We start from the raw sequence: 22073 nt of genomic DNA on the forward strand, positions 1-22073 counted from the left end.
AATAGTAATGCACTCTTCCCTCTTCCATTTTTAGAGTTTAAAGACTCATATCATCTTCACACAAGATTTAGGCTAAAAGGTTACAAACTCAATTGTTTTTATCATCAAGCAAAAATAACAAACCCAACCTAGAATCACCCATTGGCTGAGAGTGACTCAAGACAGGCTGGGCAGAGCACAAGGACTGGGCAGAGCCCCAGAGATACATTGTGTTTCAACAGACTGGGCAGAGCACCTGGGATACACTGTGTTCAACAGGCGGGCAGATCACCTGGGATACAGTGTATTTAACAGGCTGGCAGAGCACCTGGGTTACAGTGTATTCAATAGGCGGGCAGATCACCTGGGATACATTATATTCAATAGGCGGGCAGATCACCTGGGATACAGTGTATTCAACAGGCTGGCAGGGCACCTGGGATACAGTGTATTTAACAGGCTGGCAGAGCACCTGGGATACACTGTATTCAACAGGCTGGCAGATCACCTGGGATACAGTGTATTTAACAGGCTGGCAGAGCACCTGGGATACACTGTATTCAACAGGCTGGCAGATCACCTGGGATACAGTGTATTCAACAGGTGGGCAGAGCACCTGGGATACACTGTATTCAACAGGCCGGCAGAGCACCTGGGATACACTGTATTCAACAGGCGGGCAGGGCACCTGGGATACACTGTATTTCAAACCTGAAAGATGATGTGTGTGCACTCTTTCAAAGACCACTGGGTGTTTTATTTTCTTCCTTATATTTCCCCACACTTTCCATTGTTTATAAACATCCTTTTAATGATCACAAAAAATGTTTAATTAATCAGAGAAAAACACACACAATAAACTAGAGAAAAAAATAGGGAAAAAATTTATATACACACACACATACACACACACATATATATTTTTTTTCCAAAAGTGTTTCTTTAATTCACAAACAACATCTGACCTCAGAAGCAGCCCTTCTTCAAGCTGGGCATGATTGCTCCAAACCCCACAGCAAGGGCCCGTAGCGAGGTGGGGGTGGGGGTGGGGGTGGGGGTGGGGGTGGGGAGACCTAGTCATCATGGGCGAAGGGGACAATGAACAGCGTGCTTGGGACTCCAGTGGGATGCTGGGCCCCTCCCGGGGGCCTGGTTTCCAGGGTCTGACTGAGCCCAGTGCTTCCCCTCATGACTAGAGTGTGGGCTGGGGCAGCCCCTCCACCTGCCACCTGCAGGCCCAGGCTTAGGGGAGAGATCTGGGCAGGGCAGACGGGCGTGGGGGGCAGCTGCACCCCACCCACCGGCTTGCCTGGGTAGGGGTTGGGCAGAGGCCTATGGTGACAGAGGCCAGATCCAGCCCAAGGATGTAAGAGAGGAGAGGGAGACTGAGGGAGAGAGAGAGAGAGAGAGAGAGAGAGAGAGAGAGAGAGAGAATGCGCGCGCAGGTCTAGGAGCTAGTAGAGCAGAGGTTCTCAACCTGTCGGTCGCCAACCTATGGGTCACGACCCCTTTGGGGGTTGAACGACCCTTTCACAGGGGTCGCCTAAGACCATCGGAAAACACATATATAATGACATATTGTTTTTGTGATTAATCACTATGCTTTAATTATGTTCAATCTGTAACAATGAAATTGGGGGTCACCACAACACAAGGAGCTGCATTAAAGGGTCGCGGCGTGAGGAAGGTTGAGAACCACTGTAGTAGAGCAAGGAGGCCAGGATGGATGGGCCATGAACTTGCATAAAGGTGAGGCCCGTCTGAGGCCAAGGATGCAGACCAGGCCAATGAGGGCTGGGATCTGCACATTCACGGAAGGAGGAATGGGCCCCAGGCAGGTGGGGGGGGCTTTTTTTTTTTCCTTAGGGGAGTTTATTTCCCAGTCAGAAGAGAAGCAGGGACAGGCTCCTGAGAGTTCCAGCCCGGGCCTGACCTCGGGGGGGCGGGGGGGCGGGGCGGTGGGGGAGGCAATGCAGGGAACAGCTCCGACAGTGCACGCTTGGTCCCACAGTGGTCCTGGCTGCATCCGGGAGGCCCGGGGATGGCGGCATGGAGCCTGGGGGCGGAGGCGGCAGGCCAGCGGGCCCAGAGGACGGCACCTACGGAGGCAATAAGTACCGACAGGCCAGGCATGCCATACAGGCGGCGGGCCCGGGGGGGCGGGGGGGCGGGAGATAAGGTTCGGCCCTGGCTCTGTCCGAGGGCTCTATGGGGCCGTGGACTCTGGTCTGGCGCTGCCCACCAGGGCAGGAGGAAGAGGCGTGAGGACACCGGCCTCTCAGATGGTGCTGGAGCCACTTCTGGTTTGGCAATTTGGCTTTCCCCAGGCCCCGGAGCTGCCCCTCAGCCCTGGCTGGGGCGGGGGTGGGAGGGTTGGGGGGGGAAAGGGGGGCTGGCCAGGCCCTGGCTGGGGGAGCAGTGGTGTGTCCACGCCTCCCGGCCACGGGGACTGCAGAAGGGGTGGCAGGACTGGGAGACCACATGCTCATGCAGACACAGGGCTAGAGGTTACTGACGCCTCACAGCACACGTCCCACATGTTAAGGCATCATGGTTAGACGGTCACAGACAGCAATGGATGGACTGACCAGGGACGAGCAGGAGCAGGAAAGATGGCCGGCCCCAAGGCCCTGCATGGTGCACCCCACCCCACCCCGGAGTGGAGACAGACAACCGAAAAGGCCCATGGGACCTGCTCCCCACTCCCTTGGGAAAGCCATGGCCTCCGGTTGGGTGAGGACAGGTGGGGACCCTGGAGAGACCCAAAGGGAGGGGCCTGAGCTGCGGCTCCCCACGCACAGCGCAGGCGGACACAGCGGGACACTGGGCTACCCAGGAGGCAGGGCTGGGGCTGGGCAGGAGGTGGACGGGCCCTGGCAGCACTTTATTCTGACCACTCGATAATATGGTTTTGTACGATAATTTTACAGCAGAAAAAAAAAATAACTGTTTGAAACTGTTAAATTCCTATGCAAATTACAGCATAGCCACACAATAAAATATGACATCACAGTCCTGAGCTGTGCTATTCAGGGTTCTGAAAGGCACAGAAAGGCCTTCACGTTCCTGCACAAAAGGAGCTCTAGGGAAGGTTCCCCTGGAGCTTCCCGTGTACAGATGCTTTCCCAGGTTCCATTTGCTAACATCTGGCTGCCTCACTTCCTCTCCCTCCTTGTTCTCCGAGCTCGGGGTTAATCAGACCTCGGTATCTTGAGCACAGTAACTCCTCTGGTATTCGGGAAGCTTGCCAGCCAGCAAACTCCACGGACGCCATGGGAAGAGCAGGGTCCACAAAGGCAGCATCTCGGAGGGAAACCGCAGCCCCTCCGCGGGCAGGCATGGCGTCGTCTCCCTCGGGGCAGCAACAGATCCACCAAGACTGAGATGCAATTTGCTCAAGAACAAACCATAAATGTGGAAAGCAACCATCTGCTGTCTGCTCACCACCAAGTGCCATTAAAAACAACTCGCCTACGGAAAGTACCGAGCCGGTAAGTGAGCAGACACATTCTAGAGAAGGGCGGTTGCAGGCGCTGTTTCAAGGCAAGTTTGTGAGAGAACTGTCAACGGCAGCTCAGGCTGGTGGGTGCCGCCAGGCCCCGGGCGACCTCTGCTGCCGTGTGTATTTGGAGACATTTTCCCTTTGAACCATCTCCCAGACACGAGTCCTCACACAGCAGACAGCAATGAGCTAATGCTTAGGCTGTAAGCACGTGCCGACACGTGAGAAAGAACCCCCCACGTGCTCAGCATGAAGACGGTCGTCCTTGTGGTTCTGTCTGTATGTTCTTTCTATGTGCAGGCTGTTGGCAACTTGGTCTTTGTCTAAGAGCTGTTGATGTGAGTGAAAACAATCTTTGCCCTTTAGAATCACTTCTATAACTGCAAATATAATTAATATTCAGTGTGTCATTTAAATTTTCTATTCATTTTTCTGAGCAAAAAAAAAAAGGCCTGCCTTTTTCTCCACAGAAATTATTAGTGATTTTTAAAAATGCCTTACAGCTTAAATTTAGATTAATCCATACGGTAACTGGTAATGCTAAATATGCTATTACTTACTATACCCTTGAAATCCTTACCACTTTTGACAAAGACAGGTTTCTCAGTAACTCACGTGAAAACCAATTAGCACACCACTGGCCACGTGACTGATCGCAGTGAAGACACACATTAACCAGAGTGTGTTAAAATGGCAACTTCATAGACACCTAACTAAACAGAAGTTCTGGATAAAGAAATGGTGGCGGATAAGCTCACCACCAAAAGGTCAGTCTGCTCTGAATGTTTAATAACATCCTCCAACGATAACAGTCCCTAATTAGACTGCCCTCCATTGCCAAAGCGTGTCGCGTGCTTGCTACGTGCGCTAACGCGTTAGGCACTGCACCCCCCACGTGAGATGCGTCACAGAGGGGGCCGCTGCCGCTGAGCGGTATCCTGCGACCACCCGTCCCCAGGCGGGCCCACCGCAGCCCACACCCAGCCCGGCGCTATGCTGACTCCACCGCCTACAATGTGAGGGAAACTGGTCCTGAAACCGACAGCCACTCAGAGCAGTTCCAAAACCTAGTGTGAAGCCCGGCCCGTGTGGCTCAGTGATTGAGCGTCTACCTATGAACCAGAAGGCCATGGCTCGACTCCCAGGCAGCGCACATGTCCGGGCTGCGGGCTCGATCCCTGGGTCCCAGTGTGGGGCACGCAGGAGGCCGCCGTTCAGTGATTCTCATCACTGATGTTTCTATTTCTCCCTCTCCCTTCCTCTCGGAAATCAAGGGAAATACATTTTTTAAGTCTAGTCTTAAACATGTAAGGATTAGTAAGTTTTCTCAGGAAGAGCTAGTTGGCCTCACTCCTGACCCATCCAAAGACAGTGACCACAACGACCTCACGGTGCCCGCCACACGCGACCGTCGGTCCTGCAGACACAGGCTTGGTCTCGCCTGTGCCAGTCCACACGTGGACTGGGGAACGGCGCCGAGGCCCCGGGTCAGTGGGTCAGCGGGGCGGGGACGGCGGGGAAGTGTCGTTCCAGGCGGCCCAGAGCTGCGCCTGCGTCCTGGCGGGAGGGAGGAGGCGAGCATGTCGCCTGGGGGACGATCCTTCAGCCAGAGGCTCCCGTTTAGGGGATTGACACTGACCCAGGAGGTGGGCGCTCTGCAGCACACGAGGCTGGTCCCTCCCACAGCCCGTCACTGTCACAGAGGGCTCTGCCTGGGAGAGAGACCTCAGGGACCGTGCAGCGGGACGAGGGGGCTGCCGACCAGCCAGGTGTCAGGCACCGTCAGGAAGGGTCACTTGCGATAAGGGTCAGCTGGCCACGCAGCACAATGTCCTCATTCTAAGAGATGCACAGGGGAGTATTTAGAAGTAAACTGTCTATATTTTACTTTAAAATACTTCAATATAAACACAGAGTTTTTCAAAGGAGGCGGGTGATTTATAAAAACAACTGCCAAAGACAAACGAGTGGAGACAGTTCACATTCCAAAGAGGACCACTGCCAGGAACGGTCCCTGACGGCCGTGCGGACAGAGACGCCCCCACAGGGCTCAGTGACAAGCCCCAAGGTCAGGGAAAATACCAAATATTAAAAGCCCCCTAACAGAATGTCAGAGACACCTCGGCTCGCTGTGCCTACATCCAGAACCACTGGAGGGGGGCTGGCGGACCTGGGGCGCAGCACCGTGTCCCGGGCAGTCCCCCCCGCGCCGTGCGGCAGGGAGCACGGACTGCCACGCTCTCCACAGCACACCTGCACTGCCCGCCCATGGGGGCCATCTCCTTGGCACACCAAGCAACACTGTTTGTTCTACACACCCCAACAAATAAGGAAGCAGAGGTCAAAAGTGCAGACGTCGGGGAGAAGCTGGATGCTGCGGTGTCATCATGTGACTGACAGGTCTCTGTGACTGACAGGTCTCTGACTGACAGGTCTCTCTGACTGACAGGTCTCTGTGACTGACAGGTCTCTGTGACTGACAGGTCTCTGTGACTGACAGGTCTCTGTGGCTGCCAGGAGCAACGCAAAGCTACTATGAGAAGCAGTGCAAGGCTCAGCTTCCCTGGGTATAAAATCCTCGGAGCTCCGACAGGACAGAGGGGACCGCGGAGCACACGTCCCCCCCGGGGAGCCGCAGGCTTCAGGAAGCACAAAGCTGGCATCTCCCACTCACTAAGGACGCGCAGTTTGAACACATAGCACCTGGCGACGGGCAGGAAATCCCAGGTTCAAACGGTAAAGCAAAACGGAACAAGGACGAGGAGAACCAACCTGAGGCCCAGCTGCCTGCAGATGACTTCCGCGTCGGCGTCGTCCCACTGGTCGTCGCAGACGGTCCCCCACTGGCCGGCGTGGTAGAGCTCCACGCGGCCCTCGTGCGCGCTGCTCCCGCCTGCCAGGCGCAGGACGGGGGAGGCGGGGCCTGCGCCTGGGAAACCAGAGACAGTGACACCCCATGACACAGGGCGGCGGCTGAGGGCTCCCCAGTTCTTCCCCAGTCCCCACAGTGAAGGGGTGTTCACTCAGGCACGTCCGTGATGCGGCTCACACTCATCCACTTCACGCTCATCTCAGCCAGTGGGCACGCTCCACACTGAATTCGCTCACACAAGCCGCTCCTAAGAGGAAGCCGTCCCCACGCATCTTTCCCAGTGGCCTGGCCTCGGGAACCAGGGGGACCCGCCCGCCCCTGCGGGGAGCACGCTGGGTGTGCATGGCAGTGGCGTGGGGACAGACTGTTCTCCCGACGCCTGGGCATTCCCGCCTGACCTGTAACCACCATGAAGGGCACTGAGTCTGCAGCAACCTGTTTGAGCGCAGACGTACATGGACATCCGCAGAAACCACGGCCAAGTGGGCGCCTGACACTTCATGCCACGGTGGTGGGTGTCTCGGGCAGGAGCCGGTTCAGAGTCCCATCCTGTGCCTGGAACCACGGTCCTCCCCCCGATTCCTCGGTAGCCCATGCCCCGAGCTGGCCCCCTCGCTCTCAAGTTCCCTCCGCTCCTGCCTCCGTCAGGATGGCCACCCTGCCCTCCTCCCATCCCCGGAACTCCTGACGCTAGACCGGCCTCGGGCCTGCACGCCGGCGGCTCCTTCTGTGGGAGTGATGGCCCCACAAGCCGTCACAGGTGCCCCCTCTCCGCAGTCCTCCACTCCGAACGTCCTCCTGGGAGCCTCCCTGGGACCTCCCCACTGCCTGCCCCCGTCTCCCTCGGCCGCCTTCCCCTAAGTGCGTGATGGGATGGTCACACGCCACGTGGAGTGCAGCACAGAGCGCCTCTCCGCCCCGGCGCCCAGGCACCCAGCACCCAGCACCCAGCACCCAGGGGCCGGAACACAGGTGCGCGCAGGCTGGAGAGGCGCCTGCTTGTGCCAGGGGGTGCCCAGGTGCTGCAGGGCACCCGGGGGTCCTGGGCAGCCCTCACCTCCAGGCGCTTCCTGCCAGGGTCGTCAGGAAGGCCGTAGGCGGGGCAGCGGGCATCTGTTCTGGAGAAGCCTGGCTGAGGGCCGCGGAGGGGGGGAGGCGGGGGGTTGGGGGGGGGTGCAGAGTGGGGAGAGTGCTGGACTTCCGAGCCGCAGAATGCGCCTGGGACACAGCAGGCGGCCTGCCGTTTCTGGAATGAAGGCTGTGATGTGGTAAAAGGGTCGAACAGCTGGGGCCCTATGAGGAGCACCTATTAGTGGCACCTCCTGGCAAATGCTAACCCTTGAGCCACAGGAGACACGCTGGCTGGCCCGGAGGCTCTCAGCCGGCACCTGGACGTGTGTGTGCATTTGCAGCACCAGCTGAGCTCGGGGCAGGCTCGGCCCACGCACTCGGCACACACTCGTGTCCACTGCGTGCGCTTATGCAGGTCGCGGGCTCGTATTTGCAAAAGAATAAAGACAGGCTGAGTAAGCACGGCTGTTCCCAGCATCGTGTATTGCTCCCATAATTAACTGATGGCCCAATTATGGTAGGAAACAAATTTGCATAAGTCATGTGTATTTTTCCTTTACAAGGCTTGGAAAACACAAAAAAATAATTTTAAAATGTGTAAGTTTCGCCATAACCGGTTTGGCTCAGTGGATAGAGCGTCGAACTGCGGACTGAAGGGTCCCAGGTTCGATTCCGCTCAAGGGCATGTACCTTGGTTGTGGGCACATCCCCAGTGGGGGGTGTGCAGGAGGCAGCTGACCGATGTTTCTCTCTCATCGATGTTTCTAACTCTCTATCCCTCTTCCCTCCTCTCTGTAAAAAATCAATAAAATATATATATTTTTAAAAATTGTAAGTTTCTTAAGTTATTGCATTCTCCCCTGCCTCCCCTCCCCTTCCCTTTGCGCATTGGTAAGCTTAGAGAATAGAGAAAAACAAAATATTCTCAGAGGAAATTTAAAATCACCTACAGCCCAGGACCATTATGGCACACTACCTTGCATTTTTAATGCCGTGCTTTATTTGAAAGCATGTGGTTTTTCTGGTTGTATGAGTAATTGTCAAACAGAGAAAAGCTGGAGGACAAAAGGAAGTCAACATCCCACATCCTCCCCACAAGCACACAACATCGCTGGAGAGAGACCTTCCGGGAGGCAGCTGGCTCCTGCTGGACTTGCGGACAGTAACTCCCAGAGGCTCTCACGGAGGCGGCTGCTCCCGGGCCAGTGCCCGCACAGCGGCCCCCACACGCGTTGGGACGGCAGCAGGTCCCAGAGGACGAGGCACAAATGTCACCTCCCAACCGCAAACACGCACGGAAAGTCTGCCGCGGCGCGGAGGTGAAGTCCGTGTTCACTGGTCCGAGCGATTTGCTTTCGTACTCCCGTGTCCTTTACCATAAGGGCCTCTTTTTGTCCTTCTCACTTCAAACTGGTCTCAACTTCCTGTGCCATAGATGGTGGTAAGTGACCTCAACTCTGTCTTTGCAACCAGGGTTTAAACAAGCGGCCTGCTCACAGAGAGCAGAGAGACCTTCTTTAAGAAGTAGAGAAATATCCTGAAAGAGCGAGAACTGTTGTTTCTAAGACTTTACTTACCTCTCTACTTGAAAATGTAACATCGTATCCGTCCCGGTGAGCACAGAACACAAGCAATAATGGAGGAAAGCGCAGTGCTCCGTGGAGCCCCATCCGCCCGGGCTCGAGGCAGCCGCGCAAACACATGCTCGGCCAAGGGCAGCCTCCCCACAGGTGGGGACGGGAAGGGAAGGGAAATACCAGACAGCCGCTGGGCAGACCAGACCGCGCACCGCCCGCGGGAAAGGGCTGCAGGGCGGAGAGCGCACCGCCTGGCCCCGCCCCAGCCTCGGGCTTCCGGCCAGCTCACCGGGAGGCCCCTAACCTGGGTCTCCGTGGTTCTGGGGTGGGAGCTTGCCTTCCCCCTGACACCTGCACTCACACAGGCCCGCTGCCCTGGGGCACCTCCGAGGACACTGAAAAAGGGGTTCTGTGAGGTGCGGTGGCCCTGGGGTGCCCATTAAAATACACCTTGGTCCCCGGAAACACATCAGCCTCTGTGACGGCGGCTGCTCCCTCCTCTACGTCCGTCCCTACGAGCACAGGCCTTGTGGGCTGAACCCATTCTGCCGGTCGCCTCGTGCCCAGTCGCTGGTGCTTAACGAAGGCCGTACCCACGGGGGAAGTCATCCTGCAAAACCCACAGGGGACACGGGTGCATGACGCCCTCTCGCCCACCGTGAGCACAGCTGTGGCTGCTGCAGGTTCCCTCTGGTCTCCAGCTGACTTTCTATCACGCATCCATCATGATTTCCCATCAACAAAGCAAGTGTGGCCTGCACAGCACATACCGTTTCCGTCAGCGAGTCAGGGAAAATGGAAAACACGCTGAATGTGCGGCCGAGTGGCGTGCACAGGAGACACACTCCCAGGGAAGACTACCCAGGACCGAGCAGGGTGATGCCCGCTCACGTCTGGACTCACTCTCACGGGAAGTGGTGTAACAGAGACAGCCATCCCCTGGAACCAGGCTGACAACACCATGGAAGGAAACACGGATGAACACCTTTACCGTGGGACACGCTGCACCTGACGGCGGCCACCTCCGGACACGCCCCGCCCCGCCAGGCGTCCCTGGCGCACAGCTGGAGGCTCTCCTCGTCTCCTCGGCAGCGGACGCCGCTCCAGTGAACGGGGATGCGGTCCCGCCCAGACAGCGGGGTGTGTTCTGCGACTCCCTTTCTCCTGGAAGTACAACGATCGACGTCAGGTTTAGCAAAGGGGGGTGCACTTTTGTCACATCATTTGGATTTTTAAAAATGGAAGAAACCCATAAAGGTGGATGTGGGAGAGAAAGGAAAACACGTGGGTTACACAAGTTTCAAGGAAATGACAACCCGGGTGGCTTACACATGGCCATTTTCTCCGTCAGTCTTGAAGCCACGGTATGCATGTGGCTTTAACGTCTATGGCAGGTTTTAGAAGAAAATGGGCAGATACACCCACATAAAGAGAGACCGGGACTGTGGGAGGAGCGGGTCACGCACATGAGACCTGGAGTCCAGTCGGACTTAGCTCAGATCACTCTTAGCTGGGCCTGCCCACCCCCGGCCTTCGGACGTGACAGATCACTCTTAGCTGGGCCTGCCCACCCCTGGCCTTCGGACATGAACAGATCGCTCTTAGCTGGGCCTGCCCACTCCCGGCCTTCGGACATGAACAGATCGCTCTTAGCTGGGCCTGCACACTCCCGGCCTTCGGACGTGAACAGATCACTCTAAGCTGGGCCTGCCCACCCCCGGCCTTCAGACGTGAACAGATCACTCTTAGCTGGGCCTGCCCACCCCCGGCCTTCGGACGTGACAGATCACTCTTAGCTGGGCCTGCACACCCCCGGCCTTCGGACGTGACAGATCGCTCTTAGCTGGGCCTGCACACCCCCGGCCTTCGGACGTGAACAGATCACTCTTAGCTGGGCCTGCCCACCCCCGGCCTTCAGACGTGAACAGATCACTCTTAGCTGGGCCTGCCCACCCCCGGCCTTCAGACGTGAACAGATCACTCTTAGCTGGACCTGCCCACCCCCGGCCTTCGGACGTGACAGATCACTCTTAGCTGGGCCTGCACACCCCCGGCCTTCGGACGTGACAGATCGCTCTTAGCTGGGCCTGCACACCCCCGGCCTTCGGACGTGACAGATCACTCTTAGCTGGGCCTGCACACCCCCGGCCTTCGGACGTGACAGATCACTCTTAGCTGGACCTGCCCACGCTCTGCCTTCAGACGTGACAGATCACTCTTAGGTGGGCCTGCACACTCCCGGCCTTTGGATGTGAACAGATCGCTCTTAGCTGGACCTGCCCACGCTCTGCCTTCAGATGAGGAAAAGGAGAAGCCAGAGCCTGGAGTCTTTCTTGCTCCAGCACTTCAGCCCAGCATTTCAAAATGATTACCACCACTGTATCTAAGCAAGATGTACCGAGAGGCAATCCATTCACATTTTAAAAAGCCGTGGGCAAACTATGGCCCGCGGGCCGGATCCGGCCCGTTTGAAATAAATAAAACTAAAAAAAATAAAGACCGTACCCTTTTATGTAATGATGTTTACTTTGAATTTATGATAGTTCACACAAACACTCCATCCATGCTTTTGTTCCGGCCTCCGGTCCAGTTTAAGAACCCATTGTGGCCCTCGAGTCAAAAAGTTTGCCCACCCTGTTCTGTACAGTATATGCCAGCACGCCTTTTACCAATTAGTAAGTTAATAACAGGCAGATAAGCTCTGCGTTTCGCACAGCTAATGGACATACTTTTATATGTACAGATGGATGTTGCATTTAAAATAGAGGAGACGGTTGTCTGATTAACATGGCACTCTCTCTGCCTGTCTCCACACAGCAGCTTCCGCCCATGCAGCAGTACATGTCAGGAGCACGTCTGCATCATGACTGTCCTGCTGGCAAGGAGTCTGGGCTCCACTCGCCCTCCGGGGCGCTGTTCACAGCAGGCACTGGGGAATGTGAGCCCGAGTGTACGTCTGCAGAACAGAGGCCAGTCACCCTTCCGTCCGGCAGTGGATAGGTCTGCTCCCGGAGTCCACGGCCCCTCCGGCGCTCCTGCCTCCCCAGGTCAGAGCCTCAGGGGACACGGTTCCTCCCTGGTTCTCAGGGAACCAAAGCACAGGGAGATGTGCCCGTAGGAAGACGCAGACACCGCCACCCGATGCTCACACCCTCAGGCTCTCCTAGGAGACACTCAAGTCAACATTCTTAGAGACGGAACCCTCATTGATAAAATCAGAATTACCACTCCTACCACCACACGCTTACAGGCCCCAGCTTCCGCCTCTCCTCCTGATTCAGACCAACGCTCACGTTTAACATAAGTGAGTAACTAGGTACATTAACCCTGCTTGCTGCTCTAATAAAAAATCTCAACAAAACTTGCCTTCAAGGTTTGTCTCTCCTGAATACTCACGCCTCACCCTCCTCATGGGAAGCAGGAGGAAGCTGGCAAAATCTCACTGGTTTCACTGGGGCTGAGTAACCTTTTCATTGGTATCATCCTATTAGAGACTAGAGGCCCGACGCACGGAATCCGTGCAAGAGTGGGCCTTCCTTCCCCCAGCTGCCGGCACCGGCTTCCCTCTGGCACCCGGGACCCAGGCTTCCTTTGCAGCCCCAGCTTTTTCCAGAAGTTCGTCTGGAAGGACATCTGGAAGGACGTCCGGTCTAATTAACATATTATGCTTTTATTATTATAGATTATCACTCACTGATTATTAATGCAAAATATTTCTAAATTGCAAACCTTTCTTTCAGTCTTTTAGACCTGCATTTTTCTTAAAATATATATATATATAACCTATATAATAAAAGCCTAATATGCTAAGTGTCCAGTCGACCAGTCAGCTATTCAACCAATCCAAGTGTAATATGCTAATGATATGCTAAGGCCACTCAACTGCTCTCTATGATGTGCACTGACCACCAGGAGGCAGACCCTCCAACGGGTAGGTCAGCTTGCTGCTGGGGTCCAGCTGATCAGGACTGAGCAAGATGGGCCAGACACACCCTGTAGCCCTCCCGCGGTCCCTCCCCGGCTGGCCAACCTCCTGTGTCCCTCCCCAGTCCTGATCATGCACTGGTGGGGTCCCTTGGCCTGGCCTGCGCCCTCTTGCAATCCGGGACCCCTTGGGGCAGCGGTTCTCAACCTGTGGGTTGTGACCCCTTTGGCGGTCAAACGACCCTTTCACAGGGGTCACCTAAGACCATCCTGCATATCAGGTATTTACACTATGATTCATAACAGTAGCAACATTACAGTTATGAAGTAGCAACGAAAATAATTTTATGGTTGGGTCACAACATGAGAAACTGTATTAAAGAGCCAGAAGGTTGAGAACCACTACCTTGGGGGATGTTGGAGAGCCAGTTTTGGCCCAATCTCTCAGACCAGGCCGAGGGACCCCACTGGTGCACGAATTCATGCACCAGACCGCTAGAGAGGGAGAGTGCACGCGCGTGTGTGTGTATATATATATATATATTTTATAGACTTCAGAGAGGAAGGAGGGGCAGAGAGAGAGAGAAACATCAATGCTGAGAGAGAATCATGGATTGGCTGCCTCCTGCACTCCCCTACTGGGGACTGAGCCCGCAACCCGGGCATGTGCCCTGCTGGGGAATTGACCTGTGACCTCCTGATTCAACCACTGAGCGGCACTGGCAGGCTAGAAGATGCTTTGTAAAGATCTCTGGTCAAAAAGGCCAAGAAAAACACATGGCAGGTGACCTTAGAAAACAGAAATCAGACACAAAAACAGAACAATAGGAATAACAACAAAAATAAAACTTTTGCTCCAAAATGGAGTCCCCGCTCCTGGCGAGACCCTCGCTAAGGCATGGAGGGCTGGGCGGGCGGTGGGCGCTGGGCCACTTTAGTGAGGTCCCAGGGCTGCAGGGAGCGGGCAGCTCCTCGGGCGGCCCATGTCACCGGACCATCAGGGACAGGTGAAGGTCACCTCTTTCTCACACAGCACGGAGCTTGGGGGCTGAAGGGAGTTCAGAGCAAGTGGCAGCAACCAGGGCAACCCGCCTCTGAGGAATTCCCGTTCTTAGAACCAAAGTCCTCGCTTCCTAGGACTAAACAACTATCTGCTGAAAGAGGAAGCGATGTGGACAGTGGGGGAGTGCCATGGCCAGCGGGGAAGTGCCATGGCCAGCGGGGGAGTGATGTGGCCAGCGGGGGAGTGATGTGGCCAGCGGGGGAGTGAAAGAGGCGCTTTCACTCCTGACCAAGGAACAGGCCCAGCCATGGCCAGCGGGGAAGTGCCATGGCCAGCGGGGGAGTGCCATGGCCAGCATGGGAGTGCCGTGGCCAGCGTGGGAGTGCCGTGGCCAGCGTGGGAGTGCCGTGGCCAGCGGGGGAGTGATGTGGCCAGCGTGGGAGTGATGTGGCCAGCGTGGGAGTGATGTGGCCAGCGGGGGAGTGATGTGGCCAGCGGGGGAGTGATGTGGCCAGCGTGGGAGTGATGTGGCCAGCGGGGGAGTGATGTGGCCAGCGGGGGAGTGATGTGGCCAGCGTGGGAGTGCCGTGGCCAGCGGCGGAGTGATGTGGCCAGCGGGGGAGTGCCGTGGCCAGCATGGGCGTGCCGTGGCCAGCGGGGGAGTGATGTGGCCAGCGTGGGAGTGATGTGGCCAGCGGGGGAGTGATGTGGCCAGCGTGGGAGTGCCGTGGACAGCGGGGGAGTGATATGGACAGCGGGGGAGTGCCGTGGACAGCAGGGGAGTGATGTGGCCAGCGGGGGAGTGCCGTGGACAGCGGGGGAGTGATATGGACAGCGGGGGAGTGCCATGGCCAGCGTGCGAGTGCCGTGGCCAGCGGGGGAGTGATGTGGACAGCGGGGGAGTGCCGTGGCCAGCGGGGGAGTGATGTGGACAGCGGGGGAGTGCCATGGCCAGCGGGGGAGCGATGTGGACAGCGGGGGAGTGCCGTGGCCAGCGGGGGCGTGCCATGGCCAGCGGGGGAGCGATGTGGACAGTGGGGGAGTGCCATGGCCAGCGGGGGAGCGATGTGGACAGTGGGGGAGTGCCATGGCCAGCGGGGGAGTGATGTGGACAGCGGGGGAGTGCCATGGCCAGCAGGGGAGCGATGTGGACAGCGGGGGAGTGCCGTGGCCAGCGGGGGAGTGCCGTGGCCAGCGGGGGCGTGCCATGGCCAGCGGGGGAGCGATGTGGACAGTGGGGGAGTGCCATGGCCAGCGGGGGGGCGATGTGGACAGTGGGGGAGTGCCGTGGCCAGCGGGGGAGCGATGTGGACAGTGGGGGAGTGCCGTGGCCAGCGGGGGAGTGATGTGGCCAGCGGGGGAGTGCCGTGGCCAGCGGGGGCGTGCCATGGCCAGCGGGGGAGCGATGTGGACAGTGGGGGAGTGATGTGGCCAGCGGGGGAGCGATGTGGACAGTGGGGGAGTGCCATGGCCAGCGGGGGAGCGATGTGGACAGTGGGGGAGTGCCATGGCCAGCGGGGGAGCGATGTGGACAGTGGGGGAGTGCCATGGCCAGCGGGGGAGTGATGTGGCCAGCGGGGGAGTGCCGTGGCCAGCCTGGGCGTGCCGTGGCCAGCGGGGGAGTGATGTGGCCAGCGGGGGAGTGATGTGGCCAGCGGGGGAGTGCCGTGGCCAGTGGGGGAGTGCCGTGGCCAGCCTGGGCGTGCCGTGGCCAGCGGGGGAGTGCCGTGGCCAGCGGGGGAGTGATGTGGCCAGCGGGGGAGCGATGTGGACAGTGGGGGAGTGATGTGGCCAGTGGGGGAGTGCCGTGGGCACACAGAGTAAGTGAGGGCAAGAGCCCACTCCCTCCTGGCCCTTCTCAGCAACTCTGCTGAGGAGAGTGGGATGAGGAAGGAGGACGAACCTTCCCACAAGCACCATGGTGCCCACTCGCTCCCGGTCATGTGCCCAGCCCGGGCGAGGTCGCGGACTCACCCCAGCTGCAGCTGGTGACAGACGACCGCAGCGTCCGCGTCGTCCCAGTGGCTGCTGCAGACTGCGCCCCACGCGCCGTTGGCGTACACCTCCACTGTGCCTTCCACCCGGTCGGCGCCGCCACGAAGCCGGACGGCCCCTGCAGTGGGAAGAATCCCAGCCCTTCGATGCAGTGACCGTGTGGACGCCCGGCGTCCCCCCTCAGCACCCCTTCTTCTCCGCGGCCACGGGGACCGGCCCCCACAGCTCAGGCTTCTGCCCTTACATGAGGGTTAGCGGGGGTGGGTGGGTTTTAGTTTTGTTTTGTGTTGGTAATTACCATCCGCATGTCAGCGCTAATTACACGGAGCTTTTCTCTGGGCAAACAGAAGTCCAGTTGGAACTCCGAAAGGGGAGAAGTTCTCATCACTCGCAGTCCCCTCCTGCCTTCCCGTGCGCCCTGAGCCATGAACCCAGTGCCCTGCCCGGCCTCCGCTCCCGGGCGGGGCGCAGCCCATCTCCCCGCCTCCTCCTCCACCAGAAGGAGGAAGGGCTTTTCCCCCTTTAGTCTCAGGCAGCTCGACCTAAAGATCATGCAGTCATCCCCAAGCCCTGTGTGGGGGACAGTGGCCACTGTTGGCCTCAGGGGCCGTCGCCGGGTGGGTGGCTGGTGTGCTTCCCCCCAGAGCACCCCACTCTGCTGCTCTAGAGGCCACAGTTTGCCTCACTCTCTTCCGTCTTTAAAGGAGCGGAAATGTCAGTGCGTTTCATCCATTCAGTGTGGGCCCAGCGAGGCCTGTACTTGTCTTCGCGTTGGTCTGGTGGACGGCAGGTGCTCAGGAGAGCACCTAGGACGTGGACGTGAGAATCGCACTCAGACAACCGCGGGAATTCCACCAAGTCCCGTGACAAGCCTCCTAGACAGGCCTTCCTTTCAAAGGTAAGGAAATGAAGAGATTAAATCCCACCCACAATCGGGGCATGTTTTGCATATGTCCAAGTTATTACGTGTGGATTTAAAATGATTTTCCAAAAACATCAGGTTCACCAACGACCCGTTCATCCCACTTGCTGCAACCTCGTCACCGACCACCACTGCCTCCCACCAGCATCCCTGAGCATGGAACGAAGAGACACGTCCAGTTCCTCCCGATAACACGCTCACCCCACGCACGTGGAAGGCGGCAGTCCATGGAGACGAGCATCGTGGCCACGCCTGCCTGTGGGGCCCTGGGCCGGTCCACCTGGCGGGTAAGCTGCCAGTCACACTCCGACCCCAGTTCAGGCTGAGCAGGGGGGCCCTCCCTGCGTGTGAGCTGTCTGGAGAGCTTTGCTGAGCTGCAATGTGTTTTCATCACACAATCTCGCCTACAAAGACCCACACAGGCCATGGCAACACTCACACCGCACATGCCAGCAGCTTATTTCATTCCAAGGACTCCATTTGCTCACCTCAAGCAGACAAGTGAGAGAGACATTTAACCTATTATCTCTGTTAACCCAACACACCTCCACTGAATGACACATGTCAAGGCCGGAAGGAAGGTCTGGTTGTGACAACAAACTGGAACTCTTACACAGGTGAGATAACCACAGTGCACGGTAAACCAGCGCCCAGATCACCACGCGGCTGGCAGGAGAAAGGGTGCATGCAGCTGGCAGGAGAAAGGGTGCACGCAGCTGGCAGGAGAAAGGGAGCACGCAGCTGGCAGGAGAAAGGGAGCACGCAGCTGGCAGGAGAAAGGGAGCATGCAGCTGGCAGGAGAAAGGGTGCATGCGTGCCACCTAAGGGTCAGGGCAGCCGGGGGCGGGAAGGAGGACTGCATCATGTGTATGGCCGCCACGCAGGGGTCTAAGGCAGAGAAGCGCTGCCAGCCTCCAGCCATCTCGTCCCCGCGCTTCTCAGCGGCTGCGCAGGTGCCGAGAGCCGGGCTCGCGCTGAGCTGCACCTGCCGAGGGCTGGACACTTGCAGCCTCACCCGCCTCCCTTCAACCAGGGATCACAGTGCGACAGCTCTGCACCTGCTGTCTGACTAACACACTCTCCTTCAGAACCCACCCAGTGTCACACCCCCAGGACCACTCCCCTGCGCCACACCCCCAGTGTCACACCCCCAGCCACACCCCAGAGCCACACCCCCAGGACCACACCCCCGCGCCACACCCCCTGCGCCGCACACCCAGTGTCACACCCCCAGGACCACACCCCCAGCGCCACATCCCAATGCACACGTGCCCTGCACAGTTCACCCTTTCCTCGTGCGTGGCCACAGCAATTTCTAACGTATTCTGAGAGATCTACGTGGGACTCAGAGGATTCCTTAATGGTATGTAATTCCATGAAGTTCCCAATTCTTCTAACAATTTTTTGAAAGAGTTTTTCTTTTTTAATCAATATAGCCCTGGCCTGATTAAAAGCCAGGTTGATTGAAGCACCTTCCCATACAACAAAAAGACTGTGGGTTCAATTCCCAAGTCAGGACCCAGACCTTGGTTGCAGGTTTGACCCCCAGCCTGAGCATGTATGGGAGGCAACCAATCATTGGCCCTCTCTCTCTCTATCCATCTATGTATATAAAAGCCTAAGCGGCCTTCCGACTCTGACTGATAGCTATGGCGTGCAATGACCACCAGGGGGCAAACGCTCAATGCATAGGCATAGAAACATGGAACAGACTGATGAATATCAGAAGGAAGGGGGAGAGGGGAGGGGAGAAAGATAGTAAAGATCTTATAGGCATACTAGAGGCCCGGTGCACGAATGCACCGGTGGGGTCCCTCAGTCTGGCCTGAGGGAATTGGACCGAACCTGGCAGTCTGACATCCCCCAAGGAGTCCCAGATTGCAAGAGGGTGCAGGCCAGGCTGAGGGACCCTAGCGGTGCACGAATCTGTGCACTGGGCCTCTAGCGTGTGCGTGTGTGTGTGTGTGTGTATTTATTTTCCTCTCTCTTTTTCTCTCTAAAATCAATAAAAAAATATCTTTGAGTGAGGATTAACAACAAAATAAGTATAATGATATGCTCCAAAATGGTAAAGTGTGAACACACCATTTATACTATCTGTATTTAAGGTAGGTGGTAGTTTTTTATTTGTTTTTGGTTTCCCTTTGTCCTCGCTTCATTTATTCTCTTAAAATGGCTGAGGTGATTGTCACCTTCACATAAGAAACATTCAAACCTGTGAAAAATGAGTGTGAGTTTATTTGAGCCAAACTGTCAACAACTGGCAGGAAGCAGACTCTCAAGGGATTGAGATAATGCTCCGGAGAATGGTGGTTTTTCACCTTGTTTGATACATTGCAATCTGAATAGATGTAAGTGGGTCACATGACATCCATTGCTGATAGATTAGGGAGGCGGGAGAAAGCAAAGGGGGGAACCTCTGGGATTGGATAGAGAGTAAAATGATGGACACCTGCTTCTTTCACTTAGGTGGGTGCAGGGTAGTTAACAGTCAGCCATCAACTCAATAGCAATGAGGGGCCCTGTGGTCTCTGCAGAGGGGTGCCTGTGCTTTGAGGGGCCCGGAAAAAGGGAAATGACTTTGACCTTCCAATGCTATGCTATGTGATGGCAGGTGCACAAAGACCACAGGCAGGCTCCGTTAAGGTCGACACTGACCTTTGTCAGGAAGATTCCGGCCCAGGACGCGACTACCCACCATAAACTGCTTTTACTTTAAAAAAACGTTTTCATTTCAGACCCTCCTTTGAAGTTACTTTAGTTCTGAGTTTGCAGGCCTCCCCCAGTCGTCAGGTTAGCGAGTGGTCCCTTTCCCCCCACGTGATGGAGGCCCTCAACACCGCCATTCATCTCCCTCAGCCAAATGTCGAGGACCCAGTCACCGAGCAGCTGCGGAGCCCTGGCCACTGCCCCCTGGAGCCCCTGCGCCTGCTCCTGGCTCCAAACTCCGCGAAGAGCCTGTGATGCCACAAGCACCTGCTCCTGCTGCGGGTATCAGCCACCCCACACCTCACGCCACGCCCGCACTCACCATGCTGCGTGAAGTATGACCGCAACCCGCCAGCTCCCCGGGAACCATCAGCCGGCAGGAGCGGAGAAGCCAGTGTGTGCGGGACACCCCGGAGCAGGCTGCCTGGCTCTCCGCGCCTGAGGCTGGTCCTCCAGGGGGCGTTGCTGTGCCCTGTGAGCTGCACAGCTGTCAGGAACACGTGTCTGCACAAATCTGTAAGTGCACAACTACCAGGTAAAGGGGACGTACCCTTCACTCCCTGGAAATAATGGGAAACGATAAAGCAACCCAGCAGGATCACCACCTGGTAAACTCCCTTCCGTTGCTACCCTACTAACAAGAAAATCCTCAATAAATTCTAGACCAATAGCTTTTGTCTGGCAAATGTTGCTCAATTGTCACCATCTCTGATTGTCAGAACTCGAGCCCTGCTCGCTCCCGCAGCTGCACATCGGCCGGCCGCGCTCCCAGCCTCAGCCCAGGCCTCTGGCCCACACCCAGCGAGCCAGGCCTGCGCTGCCTTATGTCTCTCGAGGGCACTGGGTGGAACTCTTCTCTTCTTTAAAATGTGCACCGATAATAATTTAAAATCTGAAGTCTCAAGCGGGGGTTGTGGGTCAACAGTAAGAGGCACAGTCAACATACAGACCCAACCAGGGAGAGCAGAAGCTGGACCGTGAAGCTCCGCGCGATGGCAAGAGCCTGAGCTCGTGGGAGGAGCCGGTGCAAAGGCCACAGGCCGTGCGCCATGCCAGTCGGCTGTGGTGCAGCCGCTGAGGTGACACACATCCAGGTCCCAGGATGCTCGGAATTCTGCTACCTTCACTGTCTGCCAGACGTGGAATTCACTGTCCTTTACCATTATTTTCCTTCCATGGGGATGTATCTCCAGGCTTATAAAGCAAAGGGCACATAAACGTTTCACGTTACAGAATGTGCTTTACGGGCAACTTGGCTGAAGGACGGGAATTCCCTGAACAGACAGGCACTGCAGGGGGCTCCCTTTACCGCGGCCCCCCTCCATCGACGCAGGTGGCCTAGAGAGGAACAGGGCCAGAACAATGCCCCTCGCGGGCTCACGGGGTGTCAGCTCTTCAGGCTACAGTGACGGCTTGAATATTGTCCCCCCCCCCCAAAGCTGCCCACGTCCTGGCACTGGGACCTCCGAGCGAACATGACCTCATCTGGAAGCAGGGTCTTCGCAGGTGGTCATTTACGATGAGGTCACCGGGATGGGCTCTGACCCGGTGTGACCGAGGTCTGCAGGAAGGGGACACACGCAGGGGAGAGCGCCCTCTGACATGGAGCCGGGGGAGGTGGGGGAAGAGCCCGGCACAGGGCCTACCGAGGCCATGGGAAGCCTGGCTCGGCAGCCACCTTTTGTCCTGGGCTCCGAGTGTCCAGAACTGTGAACCAGAACGTTCCTGTTGGGTAAGCCACTCCGTTTGTGGGGCTCCGTACAGCAGCCCAAGCACCCAGCCGTCATGGTACCCCCTCCTGGGCAATCCACCCCTCACCCTCCAGATTCCGGGGGCCTGCAAGAACCAGAGGAGAGAAACCACAGGCAGTCGTTCTGTTCCCTGGATCCAGCTCCCTCCACAGTCAGCCGGAGGGAAAGACGTGCCTGCCTAGTGACCTTCTAAAGATGCGCTCACAGAACAGCACTGACTCCCTGGAAGAGGAAGAAAAAAGCGGCAAAAGCAAAGACCCATCTCCATACTGTTTTCTGAGCAGAATTAATAATAAATATCTTTAGTCTTTTAAAATCACAGTTTGACAAATGAGTAAAAGGAATTTAACATTATCACACATTATCCTTTCTCATCTATCATTGAACTTCACAGAGGCACAAAATAATTAATTTTAGGCATTTTCATTGTCCTGATGGAATCAGAGAAAATGCTGGTGACATCAAGCTATTATTCCGATCCTTGATAAAAGCATATGTCAAACTGAAAGTGATATAGAAATTTCAGTTTATGGATTATTAAGAAAACACCTATTACATGTTAAACAATTTAATACACATATTTGACAAATGAATTAAACATAAACTATGTCTTATGCCAAAAGCAACACTGGGAAAATATGCTAAATGGTCATTTCCTATATTAATTATGAAATATACAAAAAATTCACATTGCCTAAGAACAACTGAACGGGGGGCTGTTAGCTGGATTTTTCAAGTTCGGTCGGGGAGGCTAGGTTAGTTTTGATC

At 56.5% G+C, this 22073-nt stretch overlaps 1 protein-coding gene across 2 annotated transcripts in view; it reads right to left on the reverse strand.

The window, feature by feature from the left end:
* Nucleotides 1–22073, reverse strand: part of PRSS12 (serine protease 12) — a gene marked incomplete at its 5' end in the record, with an annotated part of 61290 nt that overhangs the window by 33781 nt on the left and 5436 nt on the right. The window contains 3 exons of one of the 2 annotated variants that reach the window (XM_081090715.1): nucleotides 6254–6404; nucleotides 9993–10165; nucleotides 15903–16041. In XM_081090715.1, coding sequence (XP_080946841.1) covers nucleotides 6254–6404; nucleotides 9993–10165; nucleotides 15903–16041 — 463 coding nt within the window. The remainder of the gene's footprint in view (nucleotides 1–6253; nucleotides 6405–9992; nucleotides 10166–15902; nucleotides 16042–22073) is intronic. The other variant, XM_081090716.1, reaches the window with a different exon arrangement.

This window comes from Myotis nattereri (genome assembly GCF_964212035.1).
Source record: "Myotis nattereri genome assembly, chromosome: 5".
Lineage (NCBI taxonomy): Eukaryota > Metazoa > Chordata > Mammalia > Chiroptera > Vespertilionidae > Myotis > Myotis nattereri.